The sequence below is a fragment of the Thalia democratica genome, chromosome 3 (genome assembly GCF_965202585.1).
Source record: "Thalia democratica chromosome 3, ktThaDemo2.hap1.1, whole genome shotgun sequence".
In the NCBI taxonomy this organism is placed as follows: Eukaryota; Metazoa; Chordata; class Thaliacea; order Salpida; family Salpidae; genus Thalia; species Thalia democratica.
In genome coordinates this window covers 67,536,176-67,564,074 of record NC_139167.1, presented here as the reverse complement: position 1 = coordinate 67,564,074, position 27,899 = coordinate 67,536,176, and the positions used below count along the sequence as shown (strand labels likewise).

The 27,899-nt window shown below is 24.3% G+C and overlaps 1 protein-coding gene across 1 annotated transcript in view; it reads left to right on the top strand.

Annotated features, from left to right (window-relative positions):
• LOC145832494 (lipase member J-like) overlaps positions 1-27,583 on the top strand; it is a 58,046-nt gene extending 30,463 nt beyond the window's left edge. The window contains exon 6 of the mRNA XM_082939812.1: positions 27,416-27,583. Within this exon, the coding sequence (XP_082795938.1) occupies positions 27,416-27,583 (168 nt within the window). The remainder of the gene's footprint in view (positions 1-27,415) is intronic.
• The last annotated feature ends 316 nt before the right edge of the window (positions 27,584-27,899 follow it).

Here is a 27,899-nt window from a genome sequence, read left to right as displayed (position 1 = left end):
TAAATTGACCAGTTTTGTTCCTTTCACATACGTCGATCTTCTTTTTTTCTTAAAAAATTATGAAAAAAAATTATATACATACAATCAAAAATAATCAGTTATATTGAAACTAATAACTTGTTTAATTATTTAACTAAAATGAGTAAAAACCTAAACTAAAAAAGTGTTGCCTGTGCAAAAATAAATATGAAGTTAATATACTAAGTAAACAAAAGAAAATAGTGAAAACTTATTAACAATAAAGTAAAAAATATAAGATGTAACGTTATAAGGCGTTAAATCCTGGAGATCCTGATAAGCTAAGCTTATCGGAATGTATACCACAGATGTTCTTGTGCTAAAACTTTATTTCAACTAACGGCGTTTCACTGCTCTCAAATAAATTTAAGAACAGATCTACGGAGTCTATAAAATGTTAACACACATTAGAAAAAAAGCAGAAAAAAGCATGTATAATTATGTATAGTGTTTATCTAGGTAGTAACTATAAATGGACTTTATGGTTTAAAAACAAAGTTTGGGATAAAAGCATAAAATTATAAAATTGTCTACAAAAAAAACAAGTTTAATAAAAGTAGGCACTAACCTCAAAAAGCTCTAAGAATAGGCAAGTTTTAAAAATGAAAATTAAATTGAGTTGTGCAGAAATGTTACGTCATAATGATTTTAACAAATTGTTCAATAATTTATACAGCTTAAAAACATGAAGTATTAAACTTGCAAGTATATGTGAGTTTTGTGAAATAAATTAGTACATAAATAGACAGAGTTATTTAAAGTAGAATCGTCGGTTATGGGGACAGATATTCGATAAATCTTGCCGCTTATTCAGAAGTAGGTCTTTATCTTCTGCTGCAATTACTGCTCTTTCTGTATTGCAAGTTGGGCAAATTCTACTTACTCCGTTGGATGCATGTTTGATCTTTGAAACAATACTCCACTCCATGTTTGGCCTTTTACCGTACCTGTGAAAAAAGCTCCAGACATAATCCGATAAACGCGTGCTTTGTTTTTTATTTATATTTTTAAAAGTATGTTTATGATTAGCATATCTATCCTTGAAACTACCTGCTGTACTTCCGATATAAATTTTATCTGGGCCCTTACTTTCAACTTTAACTTTATAAATTACATTTTTAATTAAACAATTACCTTTTAATGGGCAGTTATCTTTGTTTAATTTACGGCAATTACATGTTTTAGGCATATTACTTAACTTATTACTATTAGGGTTAGTTGGTTTTGAATATTTATTTATAGTTTTATTGTTATGCATTTTACTTATACTTTTAGCGCTATTATCACTTACTTGTTCTAAGTTTTCTTTTATCATTTTAGAAATACTTCTAGTTATACGTTGATTATTATAATCTACACTATTATTAGTACTATTGATATGGATATTTTCATTATCATTAATATTAAAGTTATCATTATAGCTTATATCTTTAATGTTTAAAGTTTTAATATGTTTTACATTATTGTTACCATAATTAAAATTTTTACTATTAGGATTATCATTATTATTACTGTTATTATTAATTTGATTGGTATAATTAGAAAAATTGTTCATATCTACGTTATTACTAACTTTATTACTAGAGTTATTATTTGTGTTAGCTTTGATATGTCTATTTTTAAAATTTGAAATTACTGTTTTGTTGTGCGATTGTATTAAAGTTTTAACATTACTCATGCAACTATAAGAAATTTTAACTGTCTTTCTATTAAAAATTTTGTTATAAAAGTGGCTATCGGGGAAGTGTTTATCGACTAGCTTTAAAAATTCTTTACCTAAGTTTATATTAACTGAAGAGCAATATGGAGGATTATACCACATTATATGTCGGTTGCGCGGTTTTTTACGTTTTTTATCTACATCTAATTTTTCATACTTTAATTTACATTTAAAACCTCGATTTTTTAATTCATTTTCGTACGGTGCTTTTATTTCGTTAAATATCTAAACAAATTTTAACTAGTATAATTAAAACAATAACAATAACATAACAATAAAACTATAAATAAATATTCAAAACCAACTAACCCTAATAGTAATAAGTTAAGTAATATGCCTAAAACATGTAATTGCCGTAAATTAAACAAAGATAACTGCCCATTAAAAGGTAATTGTTTAATTAAAAATGTAATTTATAAAGTTAAAGTTGAAAGTAAGGGCCCAGATAAAATTTATATCGGAAGTACAGCAGGTAGTTTCAAGGATAGATATGCTAATCATAAACATACTTTTAAAAATATAAATAAAAAACAAAGCACGCGTTTATCGGATTATGTCTGGAGCTTTTTTCACAGGTACGGTAAAAGGCCAAACATGGAGTGGAGTATTGTTTCAAAGATCAAACATGCATCCAACGGAGTAAGTAGAATTTGCCCAACTTGCAATACAGAAAGAGCAGTAATTGCAGCAGAAGATAAAGACCTACTTCTGAATAAGCGGCAAGATTTATCGAATATCTGTCCCCATAACCGACGATTCTACTTTAAATAACTCTGTCTATTTATGTACTAATTTATTTCACAAAACTCACATATACTTGCAAGTTTAATACTTCATGTTTTTAAGCTGTATAAATTATTGAACAATTTGTTAAAATCATTATGACGTAACATTTCTGCACAACTCAATTTAATTTTCATTTTTAAAACTTGCCTATTCTTAGAGCTTTTTGAGGTTAGTGCCTACTTTTATTAAACTTGTTTTTTTTGTAGACAATTTTATAATTTTATGCTTTTATCCCAAACTTTGTTTTTAAACCATAAAGTCCATTTATAGTTACTACCTAGATAAACACTATACATAATTATACATGCTTTTTTCTGCTTTTTTTCTAATGTGTGTTAACATTTTATAGACTCCGTAGATCTATTCTTAAATTTATTTGAGAGCAGTGAAACGCCGTTAGTTGAAATAAAGTTTTAGCACAAGAACATCTGTGGTAAAGTAAAAAATTTATATTTTAACTAACTCTTTTTTTGCGTAGTTGTAGAAATAAAAACTAATAAGATTATAACAACAACATAAAAAAAACTTCATTTTTAGACAAAATACTTATGTATAAAAATCACTTGGTATCATTTGAATGAAACAGTTAAAACGCATGTTTTATGCTTTTTTTATGCTTGAACTCGCGTAGCGTTCAGTATTTTTTTTGGAAGAAAGTACTTTATGACGTATGTAAACGTGCTTTATTACGTATTAAGACACCCGTTTTCTCGTGATCGAAGAATATTTAGTGTTCAAAATTAATCGTTAAAACTATTCAGTGTGTTACATAAGTATTTTGTTTTTAAATAGGTAAATGCTTTATCATTCATGTGGGTTACATAAGTAAAAAGCTGTGTGACATTTTAATTTCAACATTTTAGTAAGACAAGTTAAAAACAGATGTTGTTTTGTATCTGGAATAATAAGTTATTCTTTTTGTTACAAATAAACACGTAAATTATCTATAACAGTTTTAAAAACTAATCGATCATTTGTGTTTATGATGTTTAAAGATAATTTTAAATAAGCATTCAATTTTGGTTAGCTTTTTAATTTTTTTACAGTTCCGAGTTTTAATGAACAGTTATTCACGTAGTTAAAAGTAACTTTTAGCTTAGGGGTAGGCAACGTGATAAGTTGGCGAGTCAGATATGAAAAAACTATGTCTATGGCGGGCCGAAGGATTTCACAGGAATAAATTCACGATAATTACTCAATTATCAAAATAATTTATTAATTACTTAATCTCTTTAACCTTTTTTTTTATACTTAGTGTTTAATTTAAATCTCTCTTAAATTTTTCTTCAATAATTTATTATAGAATTAAACTAATTTCAATTTTTTTTGTAGCCAAAGATTAAATATAATAAATTATAGACCGTGTTTTTAATAGAACAATTTTTACATTTAAGATTATAATTAAATGAAAAATACTTTTAAAAAAATATAATTTTTTAAGATATTAATTTTAATGAAAAGCATAAATTACAATAAACTTTTTTGATCATATTCGTTTATATACATGTTGTTTACATTGAGTCTTTAAACTACTATTTACTACAAAACTAAAATGGGATTCGGTCATCGTGTAAACTTTGTTTTTTAAATAACTATTTTTTGCTAAGTTATTTCTGATAAACCTATGTAACTTTATAATTAATAAAGTTTTACAATTAGCTCTACAATGAAAATTACAAAAATCATGTAACATTTATTATACTTACCCAAAGTGTACTATTTTTTAATTTTAGATCTTTTATCAGTTTCAATTACGAGAACTTCGCAGACCATCAATTAACTGTTAAAAGTAAATTAAAAAATTAATTTCGATGGTTTTGATAAATACTTTTAACTTATGTTAAATTTATTTATAAGTAAAAAAGTATTTGATTTGGCATTACATTTTTTACGTTGCATCAATGAATTTATAATGATATGTAACAATAAGTTGTTTATTCGACACATGACAACTAATAGTATTTTATTGATTTTATTAAGTTTTCAAACAACTTAACTTAATAAATTTTAGGCTGAAATTGCAAAAATATTTGAAAAAACTATTAGTTCGGCGAAGTATAACAAAAAAAACATTTTTGTAATCTTAATTATTTTTTAGTTTACAGCTTTTGTTTAGAAATCGGAAGTTTACAACAATTCTGTTTATGTAAAAACTAGTTAATGTTGATGGAGTAAGTTAAAATATTTACAAAACTGTTTAGTTGTCTTGTAAATTATCAATTACTTAAACATAAAAAACAACTAACACAAACACAATTTTTTTTGAACATTTAACAAGTTATACAATCTAAACGTTTTTCAACTAACATTATCATTTTATATATGAATTGAAATTTCACAAAATTTTAGCAAAAATGTTCCCTTTAGTTTTTAAAGAATACAGATAAAATTTTAAAAACTTTCCATTTCAATTATATAAACATATAAATGAGAGAAGTAAAAAAAAAGAGTTCAAGTATTATGAAACACTCATATATTACATAATTAAAAGAAGTGAGAAATAAAATTTTAAGCAGTAGTGTATAGAAAATATAGTTTTATTTATTTTAGGAAATAACTTAACTTAAACCTTTTTAGTTGTTAGTTTACTAACTGAATATCTAATATGAAAGTAATGAAAACATGAGCAATGATCTTTTTTACTTTCTGCGTTGTTAGTTATAAGTCTCTGTTTTTTTTTTCATAGATACGAAGCAACTAGTTTTATTATTAACTAAAATTTACTTAAAAAGGTTTGTACAATTTATAACTTAAATTTATAAAAAAAAGTTTTTTTGTGTACAAAGCTCTAGTAGAATAACATATTTCCTGATGCAATTTATTGAATAGCTTTTAGAACAATGACAAATCATTTTTTTAAACAAAGCAGTTTTAAAATGATATAAAGTTATTATGATCTATTTAAATGTTTATTCTTTTTCATTTTGAACAAAAGTAAACTATATTGTTTATTGAAACAATTAAGTGAAATTACAAAAAGGTATAGAGCTAAACATTAAATAATTATTAGTTTTACACCTGTAAATTTAAAAAAAGACGAAGTGGTAGCTTATTTATTATTAAAAAACAATAGAAACTAAAAATATCTTGTTAACTTATTTGTTTTTATATCTTTCTTTATTCTTGAAAACGAAACCTTTAGACTTTAATTATTAAATATGATAGTTAAACTGTAATAGTTTTATTATTTTTACTTTAGTTTAAACATTTGTACCTTAATCAAGTGGTTTTTAAGTTTAACAACTGCGTATTACAAATGAGTTGTTTTTAGGAAAAGTAATTTACTCTTTAGATATCAAAAGAGTGTTGCTTTTTTTACTATATTTTTTTACCATTTTAAGGGCTAAAACTGATAAAAGTTCTACAAACTTGTTACAAAAAGTACATGCTATTACTTAAATTATTTGTACTAATGACATGTTTTTATAAACAGAAGTATCTTATATTCATTCATTCAAAAATTTGTTTTACAAACTAAGTTTCGGTCAAATACCTCGTCAGTGCTTAAATAAATCTAAAAAAAGATATGTGACAGTCATGGAAAATAGCATTTAAACAATTAACTTAAAATAAAACCAAATTTTTACTCAAAATTTTTACTTAAGAAACTAAACAAATTAAATTTTAATATTAAGACTGAACTTTAGGTGAAGTTTAAATTTTAGCTAAGTTATAAAATCAATAAAATAACATTAATAATAATAAAAGCTGTATGTAGCTTTCTTTTTTCTTCTAGTTAATTTACAGAGTAAACATTGCTTAAGCAAAAATGTAATTAGTAAAATAAAGTGAGTTTAAAGTTGAATTGAATCTAAAGTAGCTTATTTTAAATGTGACATTATTATTGAAAACTTAAACAATCTTGTGCTTTTATTCGCTATAAAAGTTTTTAATCCCGCTTAAATACTTTAAATGAAAACTTATATTTAAAATAATTTTTTACCTAAAAACAAAAAAAGTTAAATAATATTACTAAGTTTGAATTTTTGGCAAAGTTTAAATTTTAGTTAAGTTTAGAAATCAAAGAACAACACAAATACTAATAGTAAAAAAAAAATTGTATGTAGCTTTCTATTTTCTTCTAATTAATTTTTAAAGTAAGCATTGCTTAAATAAAAATGTGGTTAATAGTAATAAGCGGGCTTAAGTTAAGATGCATTTTAATCAAGCTAAATTTTATTGTGACTTGAATAGTTTAAATCTAAGTAATTTTGTCCTTGTAATAGTTACGAAAATTTGAAATTATGCTTGAATAATTTAGAAAAAAAAACTTTTTACTTTAAGAAAATTATAGCTACAAAAATTAAAAAGAATGCATAAAACCTGTATTACGGGTAACTTAAGTTTTGAAGTTGAGTTTTCGCAAGTGAGGGCAGGAATAAAAGAGTTCGTACCGTTTGTTTAGATTATCCCTTATGTCTGCTTTGGCGATCGCGACCTTTTCTAATATGCAAGTACTGCAAATGCTTTGTGGGTTTTCGGTTTTGGCAATATGGTGGATAATTTGCCAATTTATTATATATCTATCTATTTCCAAATCTATCTAACAGAAATATCTTATTTAAAACATTTAACATGTAATAGTAATACTTAAAGTAATTACTTAAGAAAAAACAATATTAAATTTTAAAAATCCATGTTTAGTAAATACTCTTTTTCAAACTTTTTTTTTCACAACAAAAATCAAAACACTTGAAATCTAAGCTATAAAAACTTTATCAAATATTAATAAGAATACCTACAAACATCTTTATGTCTAAAATGTATTAGCTTAAAATTAAAGTTAATAAAATTTAAATAAGTTAACTAATTTTTGTCTTAGCTTACTCTTTATATAAGTTTTTTTGACCGATATTTTTCTTTAATATTTCTTTGCAATTTATTTAATCTATAAACTCAAAACGTTTCCCTATTAAAACAGTTCATGTATTTTCAACTAAAGTATGTATAGTTTTTAAGGTTTTTTTAGGTATGTAATTTAAATTTTACCAAAGTGTTTCTTTGTAGTTTTGTTCTACAGCTAGTTTATTTTTGACACTAGAGACAGTTTATAAAATAAGTTAGAAATCATTTGTGATCATGATTCTTTTCAATGTAGTAAACAAAGATGTTATACTTTCGCATATAATGTAATATAAAGCAAATAATTCTTACAACAAAGCCAAGTTTAAATTAAACCCTTATTTTCACTTATGAAGAACGATTAATTTCATAAAATAAAAGAAGTATAGAATGAATACTTTTTTGTCAAAGCAAATTTTTACTTTTAATAGCTAAGTTTTTCGTTTTGTTTTATTTATATGATAATACAATAAACGAATATAAAGAAACATAATTAGTTATATTAAAAATAAGTTATTATTAAACAACTAACTTCAAAACTATTAATCTTAGTTAACTAAAGTTGTACATAGCTTACAATCAAATTTCAAAAATAGTAAGTTTTTACTTTTTTTCATAACCTAGTTTTTAAGTTGAACATTAAATTATGTATACACTTTTTGGCTACCTTTTTACATAGCATTGTAATCAACTTGATTATTTTAAAGTAATAATTATTTTATAAAATAAACTTGAATATTTTTATTTGTTTTAATTTTTCTTTTGAAAAATATTGTTATGAGTTTATGTTTTATTATGAATATTTTTATGATTGTACTTGTAATTTAGCTTTAAAGTTATATAGATAATTAAATTGTTAGATAGTTAACAACTATTTAATGAACTTGTTATGAATGTTTTTAAAGTTTTCGAAAAAAACAAGTTTTCAAACAAAATAAATATCAAAAATTTATAAGTTTTTAACTTATATACTGATGAGACGAATGAGTTTATTTTTTATTTTTGATTATTAAAAAGTAATAAAATTAATTTTTTAAATTTAAATTGGAACAATTAGTTTTCTCTTTTCTAACAAGACTTTTAACAGTCTAAAAAATGTTTTATGTTAACACCAATTAAGTAGTAAGAAAAAAAAAAACGTCTATTTTTTCACCTTTTATTTATTTATTTATTTAAGTTTAAGTAAAATATCAATTTATTATACTTAATATAAAGTTTGTATGAGTTTGTTTAGATATTTTCTTACAAAATATTTTGTGAAAAATAGAATAAAACCAAAATGTAAATTTAAAATAGCTTTTATAAAATTTATTAAGACCGTTACTTGAAAAGTTACTTTTAGAGAACAATTTAGTTTTAACGTACCTTAAACAGTTTTTAAAGATGTACTTAAATTAGTACAGTTTAGTTATTTGAAGTACAGTGCTTCCTCGCTAATCCGGTCCTCGCTTATCCGGTTCCTCGCTAATCCGGACGGTTTTAGTCGAGAATTCGACTTATTTACTTTAGCATATTTAGCGTTTAATTTCATTTTACTTCGAAAAAGTATTCAATTTACGTTGTATAAGTATGCAAGCAATAGATTGTTACGTCATGATAAAGTATCATTTGTATAATCTTAAGTTTTTTTTCATACTTTTCCCGTTCAGTTGTAACAAACTAATTATTCATTTTTAATTTTTCTGTCTTTGCTAAGCAAGTTACACTTTAATATACTACAATCAACATATCTGGTTAAAAAATGGATAATACAGCAAAGAAACAAAAACGCTTTCAAATAACAATTGAAAACAAGTTAAAAGTTTGTGAAATGGCAAACAATAATATGCCAAAAGCTGTTATAATGAGCCAGTTTAACATTGGTAAGTCAAATTTAAATGACATTTTGAGAGGCGAATAAAAGTTCCAAAAGTTTAAAGCCAAAAAGGAGGAGCTGAGACTAATTGGAGCTTCTAAAACGGCAAAAAAAAGTAGAGGGAGGCGTCTTTGACAGGCTAGACTGCGCCCTTTACATTTGGTTTCGTCAGGAACGTGAAAAGGGTTGTCCAATAACTGGCCCAATACTTTAATAAATAGCCTCCGAGTTCCATCGTTTAATTTACGGTGAACACTCAAGGCCCTTTTCAGCAAGTACAGGGTTTCAATGGAGGTTTTGCAGGAGATTTGGCTTGCGTAATCTTAAAATATGTGGCGAAAAATTAAGTGCAGATAGTTCAGCTGCTAATAAATTCATAAATGAGTTTTCTGTCTAACTGAGGGCTATTCTGAACACCAAATTTTTAATTGCGATGAAACTGGGTTATACATCAGAAAAAACCAAATATTTTGAGCTTTTTTGTTTGTTATTCAATAAACATTAAATTAGTCAACAGCTAAAATAAGTATTTTCATTGAATCAAACTCCATTGGTTACAAAATTTAGTTTAAATATCAAAAAAAGTTTTTAGTGATAGATAGCAAAATAAAATCAAAGTTTTAAATTTGATCCTTCTCCAAAACTAAAGAAAGTTACGGGGTCATAAGTTAAAAAAGATATAAAGAAGTACTGTAACTAGTAAAGGGGCAATAATTTTAAACTTTTACCGCATATTCTGGAGTTCACAGTAAAGAACAAAAAAAGATACTTAGTATATTTAACGGTAGTTTTCAAACTTATAGTAGATAGTAAGGGAATTTGAATTTTTCACTAGCATAGACTTTGTATTTGAGAAAATTTATTATCCGGTGTTTTTAATCTTATTCATAATTATTTGTCCTTTTAAAAAATGTTTAAAAACTAGCTATATAGAAAAACTTTATTCAAAACTTTTTAGACACCATGAACTAGCAGTCAAATTGCTCAGATTAAATGTAAGAAAACTGTATTTTTAGAATGACTAAGAATTTACGTCTTTTTTTATAACTATATGTTAAAATCAAAACACTACATAAAGTCAAAAGTTAATAAATTCTTTGTATTTTTAATTGTATATAGTTAAAAAAAATTATGAATTAGACAAAAAGTAAGAACTGAAAAATGTAAAAAATATCATTGCATAGTTTCAAAATAAAGACACTATAAAACGTACAAATACTTTGTTACAAAACAAAAAAAAATTTAACTTTTTACTTTAAGTTTTTCTAGCACTTTCACATCGATATGTTTCAAAGCATCTTTCCAACTCAACATGAAAATATCTGAATAAAATTGTTTGTTTTGAGCGGGTTTCGCATTAAAACCTCGCAGCAGATACTCAAGTCTCGTTTTATTTTTATCGGCTTCGTTTTTGTTACATAGCGCCCTTTCACCTCGTTGTTTCTTGTTAATCCGTAGGTTTTTTGCCATAATTTTTTTAATTAAAATATCTATAAAAATATAAGTCTAAACGAAACCGCAAGCAATAGTTTTTGTTGAAGAAAAAAACAGCTTAGAAGAAGGCTTGAGTTTAAACTTCTTTAATTTTTCAGAACAGTGCTCATCAAGCTGATGACAATCTGTGCACACTAAACTGCAAAAAATATTTTTGTGCACCCTAAATTTAAAACATTGCTAGTGGTAAGGAAAACGCGTTAAACTTTAACTGTTGTTATAAAGAGACTGCATCAATTTCTTTGCTTTGTTGATTAACCTTTTCAAAACCTACGAAGAGTTTTTTTTTGAGGTTCATGAAATTTTAAGGGTGCTCGAAGTTTTTAGGGTGTATAAAAAATTAAAGTTTTTTTACTTGCTAAATTTAAACGATACAGTAAAACATTAAAGCTTGATCAGCCCTGATGCTTTCTTTTTTAACTCATTTATTAATTAGTCTACTTATTGACCATTTTAGTGTCTTAAAGGCTGAAATCAATTTAGTAAAAGCATTCTGCTATAGAATAAGTAAAGCAGCTGTAATGAAAATAAAACATAAGCGAAATCTCTTAAAATGGTCAAATTTAAAAAAAAAAAGTTTCGAGTTTTGATAAAAAGTTTAAACTAGCCTGAATTTCTTTAGTTTTGCTAATCAGCTTGAGTTTACAAAGTTATTTCAAAAAACTTCAAACTGTCCTGGATATGAAATAATCATAATTTTATGATGACATAAATTTATATTTAAGGAAATAAAGAAATTTTAACTAACAGTTATGTATTCAAAATAAGTGTTTGAGAAAAAAACGAAAAAATGTTTATATATTTTAAAATTTAAAAAGAAATGATGTTCTGTAATTAAAGAAAACTGTTTTTTTTTTTGAATCACTGAGTATTAAGGTTTTAATTTATAATTGCATGATACAAAGTTTTTAATTTTTCTAACAAAGTTTAAAGATATTAAAAAAAAAAGATTAATCTAACTGTCACATATATATCAGGGTTTCCCAAAGTGGGTCAAGTGGCTCCCTTAGGGGCCATGACAGATACTCGAGGGGCCACGAGCAGCAAAGGGGTAAGAGGGGATAGGCCATGAGGTCATAATTTTTTGAAACTTACACTAGATGTTCTTGAGTTGCAGATGAAGAGCAAAAAAAATGTCTTATGTTTTAAAGCTGTAGTTTTGAAATTTACACTATATATTCTTGAGTTGCAGATGAAGAGCAGAAAAAAAAAGAAATCTTAGGTGTTTTTGAGTAATCTTGTTAAAGAAGACCATGGCTTTTTAAATTTCTGTATAAGCAGCTATTTGCAAAAAAAAATGGAAACCCTGCTATATATCAATCTGATCAGAGTGCATAAAAATTTTAGTAGGTGGATAGATAAATGTAAAAAAAAAAAAACTAGTTTCTAAGTCATATCCAAAATAGTTTTTAATTATTTGTAAAGAGTTTAGTTTGATTAAGTTTAGCTTTTTTGAATTTAAAATTCAGCCTAAAAACCAAATACTAGTTTGGGTTGAATCAAAAGAGTTTGAGTCATCATGAGATTTTTTAGAAATTTGTAAAAAAAAATAAACTCAACAACAAAAACCTGTAAAAAAATTAAGACATACAACAAAACATAGATTATAAATAGATATTTTTAACTGTTATATCAAAAAATAGTTTTGTAAATTTTAGTATTAGTTAATTTTATTTTCAATAATTGATTTGGCACACCCTAGCATAATAATGTTGATTGAAAATTTTACAGAGTTGCCACTTTTTGAGTTAAAAACTATTTTATTGACCAAAAACTTTGTTGAATGACCTTAAAATGCATTTAGCCATAAAAATTTCTTTAAATAATTTAAAATAAGCTATGGCTCCCTTGTACCAAGATTACTCGAAAACTATCATAATATACAACTAGGACATTTTTTTGCTCTTCATCAGCAACTCCAGAATATCTAGTGTAAGATTCAATTTATGACCTCATGGCCCCCATGGTGGCTCCTTTGCTGCTCATGGCCCCCAAGGGGGCCAATTGGCCCACTCTGGGAAACCCTAGTTTATTATAAAACAACCAAGCTGGCCTAAGATCCTGAACTTGTTTTAAAATTTAAAACTATTTTGAAATACCCTAAGTTATTCTGAGATTTTCAAAAGATCCAAACTGTCCTGAGTTACTTGAGAGTGTAGCAACCATGATGTCACTAGAAACTAAAAAGGTTTCTACAAAATAACGCACGAACATTATTCATTAACTTTCACAGGAACATTTTTTTAATTTTCACATTGATGTACTACTTATTTTTACTACCAGGTCCAAGTTTCCAGAAAGAACGTTTTAAAAAGTAGAGACATCGTTAAAGTACGCACTTTAAGAAGTTCTTCAAATAGATGCACGTACAACATTTATCTTAATGAAATAGTAAAACTTTTATTAAGTTCTACAATTTTACTTCAAATAGACTCAAGCACATATTCTTTTTTTAAACAACATTAAAACTATGATCAACTTGTTTTATTTTGTTTACACATAGATGCACGCTTAGCATTTGTGCATTGTGTTTATAATAAAACAGTAATAAATAATAAAAAAGGAAGAAAAAACCAATTTAAATAAAATAAAATTGGGTGGAATGGGTATTGTAAGTATACCATTTATGAAATATGATAATAAAATTTAAAATACAATGTCATGGATAAAAATGATATTATAGGTGAAAATACCAGAGTTATAAAAAAAAAGTTTTAGATAAATTTAATTGACTTTAAGAAGTTATAAATTCTTAAAGTTTAATGAATATAAACTAATTAAGGCATGTAAATAAGTAGTAGAGATAGTTTAAAGAACACAATGATTACTATAAAAACAAGTTTAAAATAAAATAATAACTAATATAGCTTAAAATAAATTAAACTCATCAAAAAAAGTTGTTTATAAACAGAAAAATTAAATGTTAGTAAATAAAAAACACAATTTTTTGATTATTTAATATAAACAAAAAAAATTATGTATAAAAATAAAAAGAATTTATTTAAGTACATAATTTTAATTTTATTTTAAAAATTATGAAAAAGAATTTTAAATAGCAAAAAAACGAAATCAAACTTGAATAACTATGTTTTTTAGCTATAAATAAACTACAAATTTAAAAGTGAAATGTATCTGGAATAAAAACTAAAACAGAATTATAGAACTTTTTTTCAAATTTTTGTTAAACTAAAAAAATAATAATAAAACTTTCAGCGTTTGCTGTTCTCATCTTTTCATAGGTACAAATCAGGGGCGTGTCTAGACTTTTTTCAAAAGGGGTTCACATTTTTTTTGTTCTTAATTTTCCACTTAAATATCCATTTCTTAGGTATGCACTGTCAGTTAAGTACGTAATATTTAGCCAAAAAACTCAGTGTTTAAAATGCTTTTTTCTGCTTAGAAATAAAAAATAAATATAAAAGTAGTAATATAAAGATATTATAATTTTAAATTTATTTTACTATATTAAATTTTGATAAATTAAAATTAAAAGAACCAGAAAAAAGTTATAAATTTACAAATTTGATTTAAATGTTAGTATAGATGGAGTTTTTACAAAGTTTTCATTTAAATTTTAATTTCTTTACTTTTATAAATCTGTTTATAATAAAAATATTTTTTCGAATAATTTAATCTATAAAAATAAAAATTTCACTAAAAAAATGTTTAGACTTAAACAATTAAATAAAATATCTTTAAATTATAGTTAAATGTTTGCCTGGTAGTGCAGGGATTCTATATATGGTTTTGAAATTTCTCTGAGTAGACAATTATAAAATTTCACTAAAAAATGTTTAGACTTAAACAATAAAATCAAAATATCTTTAAATTATAATTAAATGTTTTATAAAATTATTATAATATAAATAAAATAATTAACTTGTAATAAAACTCTCTAAAATGAACTTTTCAAGGTTTAAAAGCTTCACACAACATTAATATATACAATAAACTAAGTAAAATAAAATTTAGTGATTATATTGGACATTTTTTAAGTAAAATTGTACTTACTAGTTGAAAAACAATACTTAATCATAAGTTATTTACACAAAGTAACAATTTATAATGGGATCTAAGAGTAAAAAGTTTTCTAGAAAAATAAATGCTACTTTAAAACTTTTATTTGAAATCTATTTCATTTGAGCAAAAACGACCATTTTTGTTATGAAAACTTATAATCTTTCAGTATTATAAAATTTAACATTCATTATTCGAGGTTTATCAAATAACCAGAACAAAGTCAATAAACAACGTTTTTAGTGATATTCTAAGTATATATTTTTTCTTTAATCTTTTCTTTTTTTCAGGGGGTTCACAGGAAACAAAAAACCAGTCAAAACACGCCCATGGTACAGATGATGCAGATTCTCTGCTGTGATGCAAAAATTAATTAAAATTATAGTTAATGTTGCAACAGTATCATTGTTTTTTAATTTCCAAATATAATTCGATAGTTCGGTGCCGTTTTCCTTGTTGACTTTTAAATCTCTAATATGGCCATACCACCTTGTTTTAAAATATCGCAATTTGAGCCGGGAATACTTCATTAGATAAAAGGAACAATTTAATGTGTTCATTTTAAACAGCTTTGATTCAAAATTTATGTTAATTTGATAAATATATTCTTGTTTTAAAATGTACAAGCAAATATTAAAACCGACAAAACTAACCAATTTTAAAGTTTAAAATTTAAACAGTAATAGATTTTTAAAGGTTTACTTATTATTACGTCACAAAACAATAATTGATTTTTTTTAAACAAAAAAAACAGTAAATCATTCTAGTGTTTGCGTTGCAAGAGTTTTTTTGTTGTCCACAAATTTTACAAGCCTACCATTTGTAAGTATGTTTATTTATTTAAGTTATTTATTTGTAATAATATTAAGTAGCTTACATTTCTCTAACTTTAGCATGAACTAACTAGTTGATATTATGAATTTCCTAAACTGAAAGTTTTAAACTATAAGTTTTATTTTGTTTGTTTTTTATACGAAAATGCCAGCTTAAATTAAATTAAATTTAGCATAAAATCTCCTTGCATGTTCCCGTTAAAAAACATACAGATTTTATTTAACCGATGATCTTGTTTGATTTAGTTCAAACAAGTAAAGTATTGTTTTGTTAATAGATTTTAAATATATATTATACATTTATTAATGAACTGTAGTTGTAGTTTTAATTAGTTATCTAGTAGCTATAAAAATATACAACTAATTATTCAAATGATTAGTTAAGAAACTATTTTTTTTTATATTAGCAAATTAAAGTTTTATAAAAAATCTTATAGGATAAATAAAACAAAACTGTAAAAAGTTGTAATAGTTTGTATTATTTACATCAAGATAAAATTATTTTATTAAGTACTCATTAACAATTGCCACTATGCTAATTTAACTGCGGATTATTTTACTTTTAAGAAAAAATATAATTATAAACTGTCTTAGCAAAAAATGCACTCTCCCCAAAAACTTAGAAATACCAATGAAAAGACATAATATTTGTTTCTAATCTCCTTTACTATGTTATTAAGAATTTTTTTCTCTTTTTTCGATGTTAATATAGTATGAGACTATATATTTTAGTATATCTCTTTACTTTGTGCTTAAAAAATAATTAACTCGATTCTTCTTTCTTTAATATTTTTTAAATTTACAAAGTAAATTTTAAAGTTACTCAGATCGAAGAGACTACAATTTATGAAAAAATATACCATCAAATTAATCTGATTAGTTTATTAAAATGATTCTCAAAAAATAGTTAAACTTTTTTATTTGAGTTACTTTGACGGAGCCAAATAAATACACTCAACCTGATTTTTTTCGATGCAAGTTTTATTGTTATTTTGGTCGTATAACTAAAATTAAAAAAATAAGATCTCTATAATTCTGTTTTTATTTTGTTTCTTAATACATTTTACTTTTTGATTTATAGTTCATAGCTAAAAAAACGTATTTATTTAAATTTGGTTCCGTTTTTATTAAATTAAACGAAATATTTAATCCTTTATACATATTTTTTTTTACATGAAATAAGCTAAAAAAATGCTTTACTATCTAATAATATTTACTTTTGCTGTATAAGTACAATAATTTATTGTAGTGTATTTACTTGATTTTAAGTAATTCATGTTATTTTTTTTTATTGTATAACTTTTTTAATAGTAATTATTGTAATTGTTTTTTATGTATCATCAATTATTTTTTTTAGTACTCTTTTTCATTTTTTGATAAAGTTTTAACAAGTGAAACATTGTTTTGTTAACAACCTTATTTATTTAACTTAACTATTATTAGTTTTATCATTAATATTTTGTTTTAGTCATAAACTCTATTCGTCTTTATAATAATTTAATTCGTAATGTAAGTTTAGTTAAAGTTTATACAATTGTACAAAAATAGTTTTTTACATGTTGACATTTGTATAAGTGTTAAAAAGGGGACGCTTGAGATTTCCACTACTAGCAAAATTCCCTCAGATACACAGCAACAAAAACAAATTAAATTTTATTTTTACCAGAGCGAAAAATAAACCGTACACATATAAAACAAAATTAAACAGAGAACTATTTTTACGTAATAAATTATTATACGACAAATACTTTATTTTTAAAACTTTATTATGTCAAAAATCGAACAAGACAAAATTGCAAGACTAATATTTGTGGTAATATTTAACTAATAGTTTATACAAGTTTAAGTGAAGCAATTAGTCTTAAGTTAATTTATACAAACAATAAGGGATATGTCTTAAAATACTTTTTTTTACTTACAGTAACTAATATATAATAAAAAATACATAATAACAATAAATATAACACGAAATTGATGTTAGATATTGAAATTTTAGTAAATTTTTTAGACATAAAAAAGTATTTTTAAACTATAGCTGAGTAAAATATTTCATTTTATTTTAAACATTAATCTTAAAGTAAAATAACAAATCAAACTAAAAAAACCTTTTTGTTAATAAGTTATTTAACTAGCGATGTACACAAACAAGCTTTGTTTTTAAGTCCTATAAATTGTTTATTATCATTTAAACGACAAAAATACGCACAAAGTATCACTTATCGAGTTGCACACCACTTGGATACCTTTTAACGTCTTGTCTAACTCTATAATATACATTATATCTTGCTTATATTAATATTTCTGTAAAAAAAATAACAAAATTTATTTAAATTAATGGAATCTGATAAATCCTGATTTATTGTAATTAATCTAATAAAATAATTTTTTACCTTTATTTTAAAGCTTTAATGAACTTGAAATATGTAACCTTGTTCAAATACCAATGTACTGTAACTAAATTAGACTATTAATTCAGTAGTTTTGTTCAAAAGTTGCTTTTATTCATAATTAGTACTAAGATTATGTTTCTATTTCAAAAATTAAATTTTTTATAGTGGAAACAAAGCTATATAACTTTAAATTTACTTAAAAACGTAAAATATTTTGAAACCATTGTTTTACCCTTTTTTTTAAGTTTTGATAAAAAAACTAATTGCGGTCATTAACCAGCTTGTCTAACTTTTTAGTGCAAACATTTTGAAAACGTCATCTACTTGGTTAGCCAATGAATAACTCGCTGTAAAATAAATCTGGGTAACAACAACAAATCATTAACATGGAAATGTTAAGACTTAATGGTCTCACACTCTCACCCACTATATATTCAACCAAAGTATATTTTTCGTTTGCAAACGCAACTGCGCAACTTTGCAAGGGCAAAATTAGTTTATATATAAATGGTATATGATAGCTGTTTATTAAGTTTTGTACATTAGTTAATAAAATTATAAATTAAACTGAATCGAATTCTTTTTAGCCGCAATATTTGAATTAACTAGTTATTTTTATAACGTTTCACATCTAGATCAACTGTATTAAAACTATTAACATTAGTAAAGATAAATAAATAGTTTCCTTTTTAAAAGATAGTTTTTGGAAAATGTTAACAAGCTCTGATATAGTTAGTAGTAACAATTGTAAAAAAATTTAGTTTATTATTTTATAAAAGTAACTTGTTTACCGAAATACATTTTGTTATAGTAATTAGCCTTTAACAGTTTTAAACTATTTTTTAAATTGACAATATCGGTAGCAAAATATCTTCCAAGTTTTAAAAAGCTACACGTTCAAAGGTCTATTTTTGGTTAAAAATTAAGTTTATGGTAAAAAATTGTGTTAAATAGTATTATTAAACTTAAAAGATATGTTCAATCTTCTTTAAGTGTTTATGTTAAATAATTTATTTAATTTATGATGAAATTCTTTTTTTATCTATACAACAGATTTTTTGTGTCAAATTTAAATTTTAGTACTTCTCATGTAAAAGTTTTTCTTTTTTTTTTTATTGATTTTTTTTCAAAATTCCAGGTTTTTTTTTTAATTTCTCAAATTACAGTTTTTTTTTAGCCTAATTATCTAATAATTTTATAAAGTACAAAACTATTATATTTTAGGATTAAAAGACATTAAGTAAAACTTTTTAATTATATGTGTTTGTAATCAAAAATGCTTAAATTGTGAAGTTTAAAAAGGTGTAAGATATATAAATGCAAAACCCGCATATTAACAAAGTGAGCCGTAGCGTAGTGGCTTAATGTGGCGACATAAAATTTTTAAGATCAAGGGTACTTGGGTTCATGCCAGCCAATAGTACATTTTTTAATGTGCTCATTTACCTTTTCTATAAAACAAAATATTTATGATCTATAATCAAAAATGTATTTTATCTTAAAGTATATTACATTTAGTTCAATATTTTTCACACAATTTTGTTGTAAAAAACAAACACTAAAAAATTATTTATTTTTTTATTTCATAATTAATACTATAGTACAGATAAATAAATATTTATTAAATTAAAACTTTATTTTTTGCACAAAACTATTTAAATATAACACAAGTACGAACATGTTTTCATTAAAATGTACAGAAAATAAACAAAAACAACTGGTAAAATACTAAAAATTTTTAAGTTAAATTGTAAAAAAAAATTTTGCAGAAATATACTTTATTAACTTTATACTATTAAAAAATTTTTAACTATTACCTAAAAAAATTTAAATATACTACTATTGATTCAGAAATTTTTTACAAAATTTTGTTGCAAAAAACAAACACTAAAAATTCATTTATTTCATAATTAATATTGTAGTATAAATAGACATATAATGATCAAAATAAAGTTTTATTTTTTTGCACTAAAAAGTACTTAAGTATCACATTTTTTCATCAAAAACATATAAATAGAATCAGAAACAGTAAAAATATTACAAAATACTTTTATAAAATTAAAAAATTTCTAGTTTGTAAAAAATTTAATTTTTCTTATACATATCATGTTTACACTCATTGATCTAAATTATATTAAATTCAGAAACAGTAAAAGTATGATCACCAACTAAGATAAAAATTGTTTATACAATATGATTATTCAGACTGCTACAAAAATTAATATAGCAACTTTTAAATGTTAAAACAAAGATTAAAAAATGGTTAAACTCGAGTTGGAAACATACAAACAATTGTATGCAAACCTATCTTGTCAATTCCTCTGACTGCAACAGAAATCTATTTCTCCCCAATCTTACATTCATTTTTTGACTTGCCTACCCCTGAATCGAAGATAGAAATTAATTAGAAAGAAATTAGAAGATAGAATTGGAGGTGCACGACTATTCAAATTTCATCTAAAAATAAAATAGGCTCTTATATGCTTATATAAAAGCTTTAAGTATAAACTACAAGCCAGTTGTTATATAATTAAAAAAATATTTAAGTTTTGAGATATTGTAATTTTTGTAGAAAGTTTCCAATACAAACGTATGTACCTCAAACTTTCTGAAAACGTTCCTTTTATAGTTTAAAAGTTTTTGAATTTTGCTATTTTAAAATATTTAGAAATAAACAAAAAATCTAATTACTGCAAGGAATGTTTATATAACAATCAATCATATACATTAAATTTGAAATATTATACAAATAGAAACTAACATAAATGTGAAGTATGATGTACATTTTCAAAAACTGAGCCATGTTAACCTATTTATCCCTCTTGTATGAAGCCATTATTTACTTTAATAAAAAATATACAATTTTTTTTTTAATTTGTATATTAAAATTATAAATCTGTAAATAAACAAAAGATAAATAACATTCTGTAGTTAATAATCTTAATAATGTTATAATTTGTAAATAACAATTTTTTAATTATTATTTATATAATATTTTAATACATTAAATTATATTTTTAGTGGGATTTAAAAATTTAGTGAGTAATAATTAGTGGGAGATCAGTGCAGACACCGTTATTATCATATTTATCTATTTTATGGACATCTTGTACATAACTATTTTTATCATTAAATTCATCTTCTATATGTTGCAGTTCATCTGCAACATTGGAAAACTTTTTAGATTACAATTATCAGATATTTTCCTTTTTAAATTAGATATAGCTTGAGAGTCTTTAAATAAATTACAATTTTGTAAAAATATTTCACTAGGAGTTTTATCTTTATTTAAAATTAAAGCGTTTGTTTGCTCATTTACACTATTACAAAAACAATTAATTGGTTTGTGACCAATAAAGTTTATAATTTTAAATTCTTCAGTAAAAAAAACCTGCATATAGAAGTTAAACCTACACTTGGGCTTAAACAATCTACTAAATAGTGTTATTGTATTTGGATATATATCGATTAAAACTTTTTTCTTAACAAGTTTTGCCACATATTTTTTATCATTTAGATCAATTTTTTTCAAATAAATGTTTTTTATTGTCTATTTTAAATTGTGACTAGTTACAAAAATAATGAGTATGATCATAATTATTATATGTTATAAATTTTTTATTAGATATGTCATTGTTTATAATTTCAGTAATACAAAGAAAATTTGAACAATTAAAAATTAATTCCATAGCTTTTTTAGGTTTTAGTTTGTTGGTTAATAAGCTATTTGTAAAAACTTGGTCACCTGAAGTCAACAATGTTAAAGGATTAGAAGAAGGTGAAGAATAAGAAGGTGAAGAAGAAAAAGGTGAAGAAGAATAAGATGGAGAAGTAGAAGAAAGGGAAAAGTTTTAAATGATTGAACCTGAAGGATTAGAAAATTGTTTAACAAAAAGGGGTTTTTGTATTTTTTTAGGTGAAATAGTTGGTAAAGTCAACAAAGTCATTTTTTTAGAAGGTGGAGAAAGGGAAGAGTTTAAAACGATTGAACCTGAAGGATCAGAAAACTGTTTAACACAAAGGGTTTTGGTAGGAAAATTTTTGATGTAGAAGTTGGTTGTACGGGAACAAATAATGGATCAGAAAAATTTAATAAATTAATAGGTTGTTTTACTATTTTAAAGAATTTTGAGGAAGTTTTATCAGTTTTATTTGAAGAATTTTTCCTGGTTTTACAAAATTCCAGAAATTTATTAACTTCTAATAAGTTAGTGTTAGTTTTTTCTATTAAAAATACCTGGTCTGAAGGGCTAATACCTTTCAATACAACTTCTATCTTCTCTGTTGCCTGTAGAAAACAAGAGCTAAAATTATTTTATGTTTAAATAGCGTTTTAAACATAACACTGATAATTTATTCTAATTTAAAAATTAGTATACAAAATATACACTAACCATTTTTTGTAAAATACAACTCATTCTATTTAAATGCTACTAAAAAAATAATAAGAAGTACCTCAACGAATTTAAATATTACTAATCCAAATAAAAAATGATGATATATTCACCTTAATACAAAACTTAATATACAATTTATTTTAAATTTCATTAGGACATAACTAGCTTATTTATAACTATCACTAATATTCCTAGGAAAATTAATTAATTTCTTATCTATCATAATATACATTTTTTATTAAATTCTTCTTTTATTATTTATTTTATTTCTTTTTTTAATGAATGGTTTTTTACATTTCTCAGCTTAGCATCAGTTGTTGTTAAGCTACTGTTACTACTGTTAAAACAGCCTCTGATTGGCTTAAAAAAAGCTTGCTCTAATTAGCTAATCTAGTAGTGGAATTCTCAAGCGACCCTAAAAAATACTCCCTTTGTTTGAAAATTTATATCATAAAATCTAGTTTTGTGCAATACGGACTGGGTCGGTTGCAATTGTATAACTTTTGAATTTTAAAAATCTTAACTTTATGTGGTAAAGAAGTATTAAAGTAGTATGTTACACAGAATTAAATTCCTATCCCGAATAACATTTACAATTTAATTTATACCTGTATCCCTAACTAACCGTACCAAAAAATATCAAATTAGATAAAGTTTGTTTTATTATTTTAAATATAAAATAAATATAGTAAAATATCAGCCAACTAGTACATTCTTAGATTTGCAGCAAACCTATACAGGCTGGGTTGGCTGCAGGTTTTGGATTTTTTTTTATAATGCTGTTCAACTAAGATAAGGTAATAATACAGCAACAGTATTATTAGCATTAATTATTCTAATTTATTTTACACTTTTATAATTGTTTTCGTTTTTTTTTCATTAAGATTGATAAAATGATTTTTGAAATAAAAACTTAAACTTTTGCGAATTAAAAAAACAATGTCAACCTAAAATGAATATTCGTTTCTAATATACATATACTCACATGCTTTAAATTAAAATAAATGTCTTCACGGGGTTTAATTTGATTGCATTAAAAATTAATGTTGCTCGAAACTTAAACAAAGGTGTACGAAATTATTTTGAAACTTCTACTAGATATTCCTATTATAAGATTATCAAAATCGAAAAATTTTATTTCAAACAGGGTAAAATTTTCTTAAAAAAACGGTTGTAGCTTTAATTAATACCTCCATAATATTTTCTTTTTAAAAATTATAAAAAAAGTAAAATACGTTTTAAAATATATAACCTCTCAGCAAATCCTAAAAGTCTACTGTTGTATATTTTTCTTAATACTATTTACTATGTTAATCGTTATAATTAGACCTAAAACCGTTTTTTAAAAATATGTTACGCTTTTTGAGTTATCGCTTTTTAAATTTGTTTTTCAATTGTCGTGTAACCAGATGCTATGGAAATATTTTAAAGCTTACACCATAAGTTTTGGAGTTTCTGAAGAAAAGCAAAAAAAAAACTCATAAGTACTTTTTGTTTCAAGAAAAAAATTAATTAAGTATGAATTTCGGAATACTTTGACTGCTGTAATGCTATTGGATTGTTAATTAATGTTTTGTTTAATGCTAAACAAAGCTAGTGTGAGTCGGAGTGAAAATTAAATTAAAATTAAAAAAGTATATCTATTTTTATATTGTTTTTAATAAAATTAAGTAAACAATAAAAAAGCTTTAAGTAATTGTGTTTTGAATTTGGCTTACTCTTTCGTATTTTAAACAAAAAATTTATTAAACTTAATTTTAACCCGGAGTTTGTTGTTATAATTAGATCCTTGTAGAAATAAATGTAGTTGATTTTAGTTAAATAGTTTTTCAACCTTTATATACTTTTAAAAGCTACCTAAATGTTTCTTTCATTTTATTATGGCCGCTGTTGTTTTATGATTATTATTAGATATATAACAAATCGAATTATTTTTAGTTTAGACTACTTTTATAAAGAATTGTATTTAGTTTTTGCTTAACAAAAATAAAATTATTTCAAGTTGTTCTAGATTTTACAAGGAACTTTAAAATTAAATTAATTAGTTGTAAAACTAAGATTATTAGAAAGACAAAAAATTATTACAAAAGAAATAAAGTACCATATAAAATAAAAGTTTCAATATCGCTAATAAGATTATTTGATTTACAAGTTTCTTTGATAAATAAAAAAAAAACCTTAAACTCTCAATAAAAAAATATTTTAGTTAAAAGGTCGAACTTGTTTGTTTATAGTTTAATTATTACATTGTAACTCAGATTTATTTTATAAACAAGTTTAAACATCAATTTCATACTCTAACTTTAGTAACTTAACATTTTCAATGTATTACATGTGGCAATAAAATCACACAATATTGAGTCTTACGTTAATTTTCATCTACTGGCCAACCTAAATTCTTATTTGATGTTAATTGCAAGTCATGGGTCTGAAGTTCAGTTTAGGTTGTTCAGACTCTGAACAACCTAAACAGTACATGGCTTTTCTTTAACTGTATATATCATAGAATAAACTTTGATTGATAATTGTTAATTGAATTGATTGTTAATGATTACTAGTATCATAATAGCTCTGTTTGAACAGTAAGACCTGATGGAGTACATATCCTAATAATGTCATTAAACATTATTTGAATTGACATTGAAACCGAGCAGTCAACATATATTTACAGGGTTGCCACTTAACCTGGAAACCTGGAAAAACCTGGAAATTGACAATGTGGGCAAAAATAACTTTGAAAAATAAGGAATTTGAGATATTTTGAAAAAAAACTGGATAAACCTGGAATTTTGATCAAAAAATCTGGAACTTTTAATAGTTTTAACATTTTCAATAGTAAAATTTCGATTTGACACAAATAATCTATCATATATTTATAAAATTTTCTTCGACATCAAAATATTTTTCAAATAAATAACACCTTTAAAGTAAATTTACAGTATCTTTTCAATGTTTTTTTTTTATTAAACACAGTTTCTTTTAAAGAAATTAACTTAAAACTATAAATTGACCTAAAAATGTGTATTTTTAAAAACCTAGAAGAAATTTGAAAAACTTGGAAAAAATTTGTGAAAACGAGTGGCAAGTCTGCATTTATAAAAAATGGTAAACTGTTAATACTTTATAGAAATTTAAATTTTTATTTGAAAACATTTTTACTCACACTAGTTTACTGCTTAAATGTAGTCTATTAAATAATTTAGTAAATATTATTACCATTAAAGCTTGCAGATTGTAGGGTTGCCAAAAAGCCTGGAATCCTTGAAAAACATGGAATTTGACAATATAGAGTCTATAAAAAAAGGAAGCTTTAAAAAACTTGGATTTTTGAACTAAAACCAATAAAAAACTTTAAATAAATTTAGTTTATTAGACAACTTTTACATGCTAAGTAGTGAAATTTAAATTGAAACAAAAAAATATAAATTGAATAGTTAAGAAAATTTTGTCATCACCAAAAAAAAAAAATTTAAAGAGGCTTTAAGATATCTTTTCAATGTACTATTTAACACAATTTTATACCTTAACTTCAATTTTTAACTAAAAATAGGCCCTAAAACTCTAGTTTTAAAAATGTGGAGAAAATTAACTAAAAACATATGGTAAACCTGAGATTGATACATAACGATTAATGTAATATTATTTAGTTTTTTTCTTAATTTTGTTATTTTTTTATTAACAGTTAGCATAATAGGTTAATCAACTCATTCAACAGTTCAAGTTTTACAAATAAAACGTAAGTCTGTAATCATACTTCAATCATGGACCTACTGTTGTTGCAACTTATATATTTTTGTGGGGGTAATCAAAGTTTCGTTGGTTCGAAGATCCACTAATCAACATGGTGTAGGTAAAGAAGTTAATGTGGAAGATCCATAAGTTAATGTAGAACAGGGTTTCCAAAACTTTTTTTTAAAAAGGACCCTTAAACAGATATTAAAAAAAAACTATGGCCCCTCCAACAAGATTACTCAGAAAATACCTTTAAAAAAATCTCCTCATCATAAATTCCGGAGTATCTAATGTAAGTTTTAAAACTACCATTTAAAACACTTAAAAACTTTTTTTTAATGCTTTTCATCATCAAGTCCAAAATATGTAGTGTAAGTTACAAAACAACCATTTAAAAGACAAATATTTTTTACCTCTAAAATCATCAACTCCACAATATCTAGTGCAAATTTGAAATTATAACTTCATGGCCCCTTAACAGCTCACTTTAGGAAACCTTGATGTAGAAGATTGAACTAAATAAGGTTGGAATGATAATCAAAGAAGATCTGATGATTCTAAAGGCACACACAGAGGTCAAATTCAATTATCCAATGTTTGAAGTGAAAGATTCAATGGTTAATATAGAAAATGTTATAGATTGCAAGTGTTTTTCAATTAATCAAATAAGTGGTAACATCAGCTTTTTTGGGAAATTTTTTACACAACCAACATTAGTCCTACAATACTTATAGAAACAGCAATTTTGTTGTAGGAATTGTAAATCAAAACAAATTTCGATCTAGCCTCAGTTACGATAGTTGTCAAAAAAAGTAAAGTTATTGTAAACTGTTGAATTCACATCAAAATGAGCTTAAAACTCATTAAAAATAACTTATCAGTAACAATACAGACAACACACACAAAGTAAGAAAACTTGTAAAAAACAAAATTGACCCCCCTTTACCCTTAATGATATAATTTTAAAATAATTAAATGTCTGCTATCAGCTGGGATCAGCTATGTGTAATTTTGAATATAGAATGAAAATAAATGATAGTAGTAAATTATAAAGCCCAGTGATGCAATAAAAAAAACAATCAGATAATAAAAAAATTACAAATAAATTAAAATAAATAAAACTCCTTATGCTTCTCATTTCTTTATCTTCTCTGACTTCTTAAAATATTCTTTTTTGCTTTCTTTCAGTCTTTTGTGTACAGTAGATCTCTATTTGGTGCGGTCATTTGCAAACAATTCTTAACTCATCAGTTCTTATATTCATTCTTTTTTGGTTGCGACATCCTTTTAACAAAATTATGTTTGCCAATAACCAACTCACCATATAACAGAGAACTTGTAATTTGCTCAAAACCCATCCTCCAAACATGATGGAGCCAGCACAGCCTGTGCTGACTGAGGGTAAAGTACATCATGGTATTATTAGTATGTCTAAACACTTACTAGTTGGTGATCTTTTGTTGCCATGTAACTCTAAGGATGGGACAAAGGCATCTTAGGTGAAAGGTTTTTATTTTTCTTCTCTTGCAAGCTATAAATGTTATGCTACCGTATAGCGGAGTACTGCATACATAGGAACAATAGTGTGTGAACACTTAACTTTTGGTTATCCCACACTCTTACAGTCAAACAAGCAAAAGTGCTTGAGGTCTACCAATGCAACTATTTATTTCTCTGTCTAATGATGCTTTTGATGCAACATTTAAGCTAAGCTTTACAAAGTTTTTTTTTTGTTTATATTAGTCAGGTAACTTATTTTCAGGTTACTTTTCACTTAAAGCTATCACCATTCACTAAATGAGGAAGGTAAACTGT